This window comes from Etheostoma cragini, chromosome 18, assembly GCF_013103735.1.
Source record: "Etheostoma cragini isolate CJK2018 chromosome 18, CSU_Ecrag_1.0, whole genome shotgun sequence".
Classification (NCBI taxonomy): domain Eukaryota; kingdom Metazoa; phylum Chordata; class Actinopteri; order Perciformes; family Percidae; genus Etheostoma; species Etheostoma cragini.
In genome coordinates this window covers 7940481-7950004 of record NC_048424.1, presented here as the reverse complement: position 1 = coordinate 7950004, position 9524 = coordinate 7940481, and the positions used below count along the sequence as shown (strand labels likewise).

General features: G+C 38.0%; 1 protein-coding gene across 1 annotated transcript; it reads right to left on the bottom strand.

Moving 5' to 3' along the window:
* Positions 1–4199: 4199 nt before the first annotated feature.
* Positions 4200–4985, bottom strand: ripply2 (ripply transcriptional repressor 2). The gene is made up of 3 exons (XM_034900624.1): positions 4769–4985; positions 4597–4667; positions 4200–4499 (listed from the first exon to the last, which is right to left on the bottom strand). Exons 1-3 carry the CDS (start codon positions 4889–4891, stop codon positions 4337–4339), a joined length of 357 nt encoding a protein of 118 aa, XP_034756515.1. The 5' UTR covers positions 4892–4985; the 3' UTR covers positions 4200–4336.
* Positions 4986–9524: the final 4539 nt, after the last annotated feature.

Sequence of the window (9524 nt, the reverse complement as noted above, 5' to 3'; positions counted from 1 at the left end):
CCCCCTTTTTTTTTGTTTTTTGTTTTTGTTTATGGGTTCTATTCTTTCTTTTACATAGACAATATTTGTACTGAATATTTTCTTTCCCCTACAAGAGTTTTGTATGTTGTTGATTTTTGTCAAAAAAAAATTCTCTGCGTCTTTAACAGCTAGCCATCCTAGGCACACTTTAACAATGCATTTGATGTTCTACTTCACTGACAAGCACTGTTTTGTCGGTATTTTAAAAAAGATAATTCCTGTAACCCCAAATAAAATCTTGAATGACATCCATATGAAAGATCATTAAATTTGAAGAAAAGCAGTACTTACTGTTCCATCTTTATCCATCAGTGCATGGAAAATCACTTTTTATCATAGGGATGCAGAGCAGTAACATCTCCAAATAAACTTTCTACTCTAAACAACGCAGAACTTCCTGTCAACACGCACAAACTTGTACCTAAGCAGAAGCACAGTGCCCCCTTCTGGCTTCCAGCTGAACTACCTTTAAAACACAACCAGACATTATCCCACCATCAAAACTGTTCTGACTGGGTGCAACTATGACAACAAGCCCTCAGGTCCCCAAGGGACAAGCAGAGGTGTGACTGTGGGAAGCCGCATTAGGTCAATCCTGAGCTCGGCTGAGTCACACTTCGTCACCTCTTTTTGGTGTCTGTGATCACACCACGAGCCCTGTCAAGGATCACAGGGGCAGGCCAGCAGTCACACTCTCCAAATGCATTTTCATAACAACATTAAAAATCTTTACACAAAGTAACATCTTCAGTGACAAAATGGTTGCATGGTCATGAATGCACAATTTCGAGCACCACCAAATTAGGCTTAGAAAATGATCACATTTTAAAATACGTAGATCTAAAGTTAACAGACGGGACCAGGCAAAGTTTGACATCCATCACTTTATATTATTGGAATCGGACTATTTTAACTCATTATTTTAGACTAGTGTATATTTCGAGGCAAGGAGAGAGGGCAGTTGTGACAGGTGATCGGCCGGAGAGGTCAAACATGGGACTGAACAGCGTTTAGGTGTGTATTCCTCACGCTCAACTTCACACCAGCTCCTGGGAAAGAACAGCATGTGTCTGAAAAGTTAAAAGTGTGCAAAGTTCACCGAAATTCACAAAGTTAGATAGGAAGACATGATGTAAGAACAAAACCAAAAATTGTAACTGTAAAAATATTAATTAATCACATCACATTTCATTAAAAACACTTTGCTTGACACTCAACACATTCTATGCCTGAGACCTGCAACTAGTTTTTCTTCATAAACTTTACTTTCCTTCTCAGCAATGTCCCACTGCATGTGTAACTGCTACCACTAAACACAAGGTAATGTATGCACATCTAGATAAACCCACTAAGGAATGTCTGCTTCAGTTGACCTAAAGTGTGTGCAGTAAAGGATGTAAGTTCATCAGACATGGCATGAGTCCCTGGCTGGTTTTATATTTAACTGTGGAGGTGAGCAAATCTCACACCTAAGCAAGTGACACTCCTAAAACCACCAGCTCTGACACCCAGGCCTGGGAAAATCTCGACCAAGCAGGCCAGGGTTGAAGAGGTTATCAGAGCTTCATCACCAACTCCTAATGTCAGGTCTGTGTATAAATATTCAATTTAATGTCTGTGCCCGGTAGCCTCCCTCACCCAGTACGCTCTGGAAACATTCAGCAAAACCTTGTTTTTTTGCTTAACACCCCTACAGTCTTCATACTTGTGTTTTAGTATCAAAGTGTGAAAAATTAACCAGGTTGTTAATTTATTACAAAGATCTTTGTTTAAATTGTATATCAGTCAGCCTAATGACGGTCAGTAGTTCAGTGGCATTGCAGCGTCCCTGGTGCAGTTAGAAACTGCCGTTTTTCACGTGAATGAGGTGTGTAAACTTTGCACCCTGCAAAACACCTAAAGATGATCCAAAGGGTTCCCACGGAAAGTCTTGAAAGGCTGGCACCGGGGGCCAGTTGAAGAGCTCAAGTCATTGAGTCAGAAAAACAAAATGCAATGTGTTTTTTACTGTGTACAGACTGCATGTTAGAGGACAAGTCTTGCAGTTTTTCTTAAAATGAGAGCACCCTGCTCATCAGCAATATGCAATGAGTCAAGACTCCCATTTTTAACAGGTCATGGACATCCTTTTGTGGTTTAAAATCACACTGTACAACAGTATTATTACATCGACAGAAAAGGTTACTCTAAACCTGCTGCTACCGTATAACTGTAAAAAAAATAAAAAAAAATAAATAAACACATCCTTTTTGCATGACAATTACTTTAAATCTGAATATTACGTTTCTAATAAGTACTGTTAATACAAAGGCTGATTTACCAACCGGGCAGGTTGACTGTATTTTGTTTGTTGTAATTTAATTTACTGCAAACGTTTACTCCAATGTTTCAAATATTCACAACCACAGCATAGTATGAAGTCATGCATTGTTAGCTCACCTTGGAGCTCTGTCTTGCACATGAGCTGTACATCGCTGAATGACTTATTTAGGTGATGTTGGGACATTAACATGGTGCATTATCAAATAGAAGTGTGTGTTTTACTGTAATTACCACAAGGACACACAAGTAGCTGGTTGTTAGATGTCTAGATGAGATATAATGTGTAGTCTGTAGTAAACACTGGAGGCCATGGTGTTCATACACAATGCCAGTGAACAGGAGGGACAATGGAGAACTAAAGGCCCAAAGCCTTATTTTTGCCCCAGGGCCCTGAAAGGTATCTGATTTTTTTTAGTAGTCAAAGTTGGAGCAACAAAAGTTATGTGGAGAGAAATGATGCAATTGATAAAGCTCCTATTAAATGACGCCACAAATGAATAATAAAAAACAACATGGAAAAGAACATAGAAAAGATTGAAAACCTTTACCCATCATGCTCATATGTTCTGCCTGATGCCATCACTATTATACTATCACTGTAATACCAGTGAATGTGTTTGTTTGTTTGTGTGAGAAGGTGGAGCACAGCATAGTAGCACGATAATGATGAAAGCTTTTCAACAGCTCCATTAAGTGATCGGAATCTGAATATAATTCACGTTTTATCAAACCATTCATCAGTTTATTTATAGTCTATATAATTCCTTCATCTTCCATCCTGTGAGGATGACAGACAACACTTTTTATGGCATCCACCGTTTGGTAGCAAATCCACGTCTCTACAGAGAGTAGTCTGTTCTGTTAAAGAGAATATTTAAAGTCCAACCATCATTGAATTCATGAAATAATGACAACTCTGACTATGCCAGTGTTTTTTCTCTAGATGATATCTTCATTGGAGATCTGCAAACGTTTTCCTTTGACTATCTCACAGCAGATCTTTAAGCTCTCCTGACCCGGTTGACACCTTCCGTGTCACGCTCACGCAGCTTCCGCACTTTAGGCGACGGTGCGCAGGAAATGGCGCGTTGACCACCTTGCACTTATCCATGGGAAATGAGCTGTGCAGCCACAAGCACGCGGATGTGTCAGATAAACCCTGCTCTGCTACAACTTCTGAGTAAGGCCTTGTCTCGCACTGCAAGACCTTCCTCTGCAGAGCTGCATTGCATATCCTACTTATTCTTTGCAAGTTTTGCACTAATCCCATCCTTTTTTCTTAAACAACAGTTACTTTGTATGCATATATTTGCTTTTCTTTACATGGTTTATAATGTTTAAGATGTTTGTTTATGTATGCACCTTTTACCAAGGCAAATTCCACATAAGTGTACAAAAAAACCTTTTCTGATTCTGATTCTAATTATAAGGAACATTATATTAAGCTATGTTATGTTACAGAGATGCTTTTATGAAGAGGCAAATGAAAAAACAGAGACCAGGTACACATAAACAAATACTAATGTCTAATGTCTTACAGTGTCAAATAGGTATTTTTTAAGCCCCAGTCTTTCCCTTTGCTCAAAACTCGCTCAAAAAACTTTGTTTTGTTCCTGTTTCTGAAGCTAATACAGTATTACTTGTGTCACCTGCCTCTCATTTTCTCAGTACCCAGTGTATTTAGTGTCTCTGCTCCCCTTGTCTCTTGTCAGATCCTTCTGTTTGTTTGCCTGTTCCGGCCAGCTTATTTAATTTTGGCTACCAAATAAAACCTGATTCAAATCAATAATAAAGCCCCAGACTACAACATTAATTTCATGCATTTTATTGCAATTCTCGACAAAGTACAAAAGAGGTAGACATGTTAAATTAATAACTTAAACAGTGAAAAAAAGTTCATTTAAATATATGTACAGTAATAAGTTAAAGGAAATATATTATCACATTGTGAAGCAATTTGTCTTCAATGGCTTGAGATCAGATTGAGCCACATTTAGTTCAGCTCCTTTCCTATCTCCTCCTCTTCATCATCGCTGTCTTCCTCGCTGCTGGAGTCTTCGTAAGGGCAGATGGTCGCTTGGACAGGATAGTTGCGCAGGAGCATTTCTGCTTCGTGATACAGATAATCGAACCATCTCGATTTCGGCCAGTACAACCTTTAAAAGGAGAACAAAAGGAAAAAATAAGACATGCATACCAATAAATAACCCGCCTAAGAATTAAAGATAATGGAATTACCAAAACTCTACTTACTTCACTGGGTGAATGAACTGAGGAGCTTTGGGGAGTTCTGCAGCAGAAAGGTCTCCGTGAAGAGAGTGAGCCTGAAAGTTAAAAACAGACTTTATTAAACTTTTTATCCATTCAAAAACATAATTTTGAATTTAAAGACCATTAAAAGTCAAATTAAGTCATCTAAACTCACCTTGTGTGCCCCAGGTTTGTCCTCTGTTCCAGTCCATGGTCTCCACAAACGACCGGACTGCTGAGTCCCATTGTTTCCATTAAAAACAGAAGTTAATCCAACTTTGGCAGTGAAAGTCCCCATAGTTCCTTGTAGTGGTCAGTCCTGCGTAAAGTCCTCAGCGGATGTGTGACTGAAGGAAGGAAACTCCTATTTATCAGGGTCCTGGGTAGCTAGTGCCAAATTGCGCTTTGACGCGTCCCCAAGTGTCTCCATGCGCCACGGTGTTGAGGTGCGAAGTCACACTTAAGCAAACTCCAACCATTTGGCCACTTTCTTTCGCATTAATATTGAGTGTAGGATAACATTATTACGAGTAATTAGCCGATTTGAAACATATTTCTAAAGTGAACTCTGTAATGGTAATTTAACAGTCCCGTTTACCTGTTCTCTTAACTATGAAGCCAATTTTATGAGCGCACACTGTAGAGGTATCATCATCTGCAGGTCTATCTAGTGATGTGGTGTTAATTAGGTTTGTGTTTAGATTGAAATTGGTTAGATAAGCTCTTGTTGATAAAAACGTGTTCTTCAAACTCTTTAACCCCTTCACCTTGCAGTATCTCTGTCTGTGTAGCCATTTGTGTGTGAGGTGTGAACAAACACGTGCCCATACTGTCAATGCCTGCTGAGCGGGATGATGGAAAAAGGCTCGTGCGCAGTTTGGAGGGCTTGACACGCGTCAGCCTTTTGTAAACACAACAGCAGGAGGGGTGCTAAGTGCTGCACCTCAGCAGACGCAACTCTTGAATGCATAACAATCCCAATTACCCGACCTGTAGGTTTAAGTACAAACAGTTAATGAGAACAGAACACTGTAATGGTATGCCCTTTATGAGGAAGACCTTAACTCAAACAGTGCCCCTCTTTCTCTACAGGGTTGCTCTTAGAGAGGCTATGTGAAGTGTTTCCCAGTGGGGGGGCAGTGCGGGGCTACATGCTGGGGTAAAATGATAACGGGAACAGTGTAACTTTTTAAACATTTGTTGTTTGAATTGTCCTGTGGTGGAAAAAGTATTCAGATGCTTTACTTAACCCTCGTGTTGTCCTCGGGTCAAATTGACCCTTTTCAAAGTGTTTTATATCAGAAATATGGCTTTCTTTCAACCAAATTTCCCCAAAACAACATGGATGATTCCATACAGGTTCTTCAGGTAAAATTAATGATTGCTTTCATTGAATTTTTTGGGTGTTTTATTTAATCTTATAGAATTTTAATTATTATTATTTTTTATGGTTTAAAAACAGTATCCGGACTAAACTTTGCCATATCCCCATCTGTGATCCACTCACCACCTCTGATCTCAACCTTTAGTCAAAATAATTCGTCATTTCTGCCTTTTATACTAAACTAACTTGTGTATATTTTGATATAAATGAGGTTTGTTGACCATGAATTCTAAGAATAAATGTAAAACCTATATAAAACCAGCTCAGGTTTTTTTAAAAGCACCATGAGCATAGAAAAAGTGACAAATAAATCTGAAAAAGTGACAAAAACATCGGAAAAGCACCAAAAATAATGTTAATTTTCAATTTTGACCTGGAAGGACAAGTTCATGGTTAACGGGAAGACAACACGAGGGTTAAGTAACTTTAAGTATTAAAGTATGCTATAAAAAAAACCTCACTAATACAAGTCCTGCATTGCAATCCTTACTAAAGAAAAAGTATTTAATTATTGTCAGCAAATTTATTCAAAGCATCAAAAGTAAAAGTACTGATTCTTCAGTAAAATGGTCTCTGTCAGTCTGTTGGTATATGTGATGTTATGTGAGGTTTTTGGATTAATTCTACTACTGCATTAATGTGTATGTTGCATTTTACTGCTTTAAAGTTTAAGGTATAATCTACAGCAATGCATCATATTCTGTAAGATCTTCAGAGAGAGTAGTAACGTGACTAAAGTAACTAAAGCTGTCAGACAAATGTCGTGGAGTAGAAAGTACAACATGCATGTTTGTGTGTGTGTGTGTGTTTTCATCTTGCTTCATTCAGGGCTAATTTGCACCACATTTTCAAATACTACTTGTTTGAAAGTACTGTAGCAGGCCTGCGGTAAGGGGATCTGTGTTTAAAGGTGAACCTTGCATGTGTTATGGTTTGGGTATTTTACTCAGTTGTTGTTCCTCCTTTTTAGTATTTTGGATCCGTCTTGTCTCCTTATGCTTGTGTCCCAGTTTTCTCCCTGGTCTTGTGTTGTAGTTTCTGTCTAGTGCTTCCCTTGAGTGTCTGTATGTTCTGTTTCCTGTTCTATTCTTTTTTGCATTCCCTGTGTTTTGGGTTGAATAAATCCTCAACTTTGAACTCTCCTGCCTGCCTGTCTCTGCGCTTTGGTCCTCCTTTCCCTACACATCACAACGTTACTAGCATTTGCATTTATTTGCCCACAAACTACATCTGCATCACAGCACTCTCTGGGGAACAAGCAGACAGAGCTGGGCCTTGCTTTTGTGGGACTAATTGGACACACCATGCTCTGCTGCTGTCTTGTTTCGTGCTTTTGAGTCATTGTCTCTTTTGCTATCCTTTGTACTATAATGGAAAATATATAAGTGGATGCATTACATGCTCTTTCTGTGTAAAAACGTATGCACAAATGGGCAGAGTAATGCAGTACTTTCTCTTTTTTACACTATAGGAAAACTAAAAGCATTTGGGTTTTCAGGTGCTTTCTTACTTAATACTGCTCATTAAAAAGATGCACCTCATGTTTTCATGTTTTTAATAATGTAAGAACAGCTCTTTAAAACACACATGATGTATTTTACAGGGTAGTGCTAAGTATGCCATAAGTAAAAGGAAAAAACACAAAAGAGCATGAAGAGGAAATGGGAGGTCTGAGCTCTGAATGAAGTGAACTCACATGCAAGAACAGACAAAATATTGAGGACAGTTATTATGGAAAGTGCAATAGGAAAAAAAAAGCCATTATACCTCAGAGGCTTCTGCTATTAAAATAAACCAATAAAGGATGAGATGGAGATCAAAATAAGATTAGTGGAAGATTTGGATTGCACAAAGAAAAAGCTGCAGCTCAACATCAGAGAAATAGATTTATATAATCGATATCTAGTGTTTTATTTCTGAATGAAAAGTTTACCATTTGCTACTTGCCACATCCACTTCTCTATAGCTTTTCCTTATATAACCTACATTATCTCAATTGCTTTTACTTTTGTCTCACTTTGCCATATTTTCCTTTTCTGCTTATTCATTGGTCACATTGCTTCTTTTTTGCCCACATCATTTAACACTTCTCTCTTACAAAGAATCTTATACCTCTCTCTAAAAACATCCTCTCAATGGCAACAGTTAACCACTAATTATGTAATGTTCTAGTATTTCATTCAGCTAAGCCTTTTTTTAAAACACAGATTTTGGTATGTTCCTAAAATTAACATGATTTCATTCTTTAGCCAATAGCTTAGAATCAGGTTTACCATACAGCCTAGACAGTAAGATGTAATAACAATACCCTTCATGGTTGATGGTCTTGCTTCTAGTGTGTGTGTGTGTGTGTGTGTGTGTGAGTAATTTCAACCATTATCCTTGTGCTAGGCTGAGGTTTTACATTTTTCTTTTTTTTTAAGTTTTAACATTAAGTGTTGCACTGAATGAAAAACATGTTCTTACATTTGCACTATTAGTAGCAGTATTGTTAGGGATCTTGATATTATCCTTGGGCTTTAGTAGTAAGGTTTCATGCTGGGCCGCTAATAAAAAATACACAATATGTTGCAAAAGATGCTGTTGTATTCTTGGAAACAATAAGTTATCTATGTATAAGATGAATCTTGAAAACAAACCTTCCTTTAATCCATTCCATTTTTTAATGAGCAGATAACATGTTGAGATGTTCATGCTTCTCTCTGCATTCACACTCCGACAGTTTCTAAACATGCAGCAGTTGGGTAGTCCTATTTTGTCCTTATTTAATGTGGAAGAGATTGGAGGTTTTACTAATGTTGAAATCCAAGACAAAAATACCAATCTGAGGAGTAAATAACTTCTTAAGAACCCAGACTATGGACATCAGTACAGTAAAGTTTAATGTAGTTTGGGTTCAGCCATCTGGATCAAAAATGATTTGCAAGCTGGTGCAATACACTTTTGAATTTGCATTGACACATTATTGTTGTCATGCTCTTTTAAGACATACACATTAGGTCTATTATCCGTAAACCTGTGATGATAAAGAAAACACTAACCTATGCCCTATGCGTGATGTGATAAATCATAATCAGGAACAGGTTTATTGCCAAGTAAGTTTTCACATGCAAAGAATGTAGTTTCAAAAAGAAAAGGTAAAGAATCCTATATAGAAAATAGAAATTTACACTAACATGTTTGTAAAATATATTTGTGTTTAGAAAAGCCTTACAGTGTTTAAAACAAAGAGGATAGAATTTGCAAATGTGTAGATATTCTAGTCATGCAAGATTATTTGATAAAGGTATTCCTGATATTCAAACCTTTCTCTCACTACTGTTGTAAGTAAAAAAGCCAAGAGTCAGGGAGACTCATGCCTTAACAAGGAAAACATTTCTGCATGTGACAACAGGAAGGGAGGAGACGTGGGTCATTTACTAAAAAGGTGATGCTGCTGCTTCTGATACCACCTTCCTGCTTTCAGCTTCCAATTATGGCGTTTTTCCACTGCTGGTAACAGCTTGCCTCGGCTCGCCTCGGCCCGCCTCGGCTCGCCTCGGCCCAT

What these genes read in the sequence shown, in the direction of transcription:
- ripply2 (XM_034900624.1), bottom strand. Translation starts at nt 4,891, where the DNA reads ATGGGGACTTTCACTGCCAAAGTTGGATTAACTTCTGTTTTTAATGGA. An exon ending in ACAAACCTGGGGCACACAAG is followed by an intron (nt 4,668 to 4,768) that starts GTGAGTTTAGAT and finishes TTTAACTTTCAG; the next exon opens with GCTCACTCTCTTCACGGAGA. An exon ending in CAGTTCATTCACCCAGTGAA is followed by an intron (nt 4,500 to 4,596) that starts GTAAGTAGAGTT and finishes CTCCTTTTAAAG; the next exon opens with GTTGTACTGGCCGAAATCGA.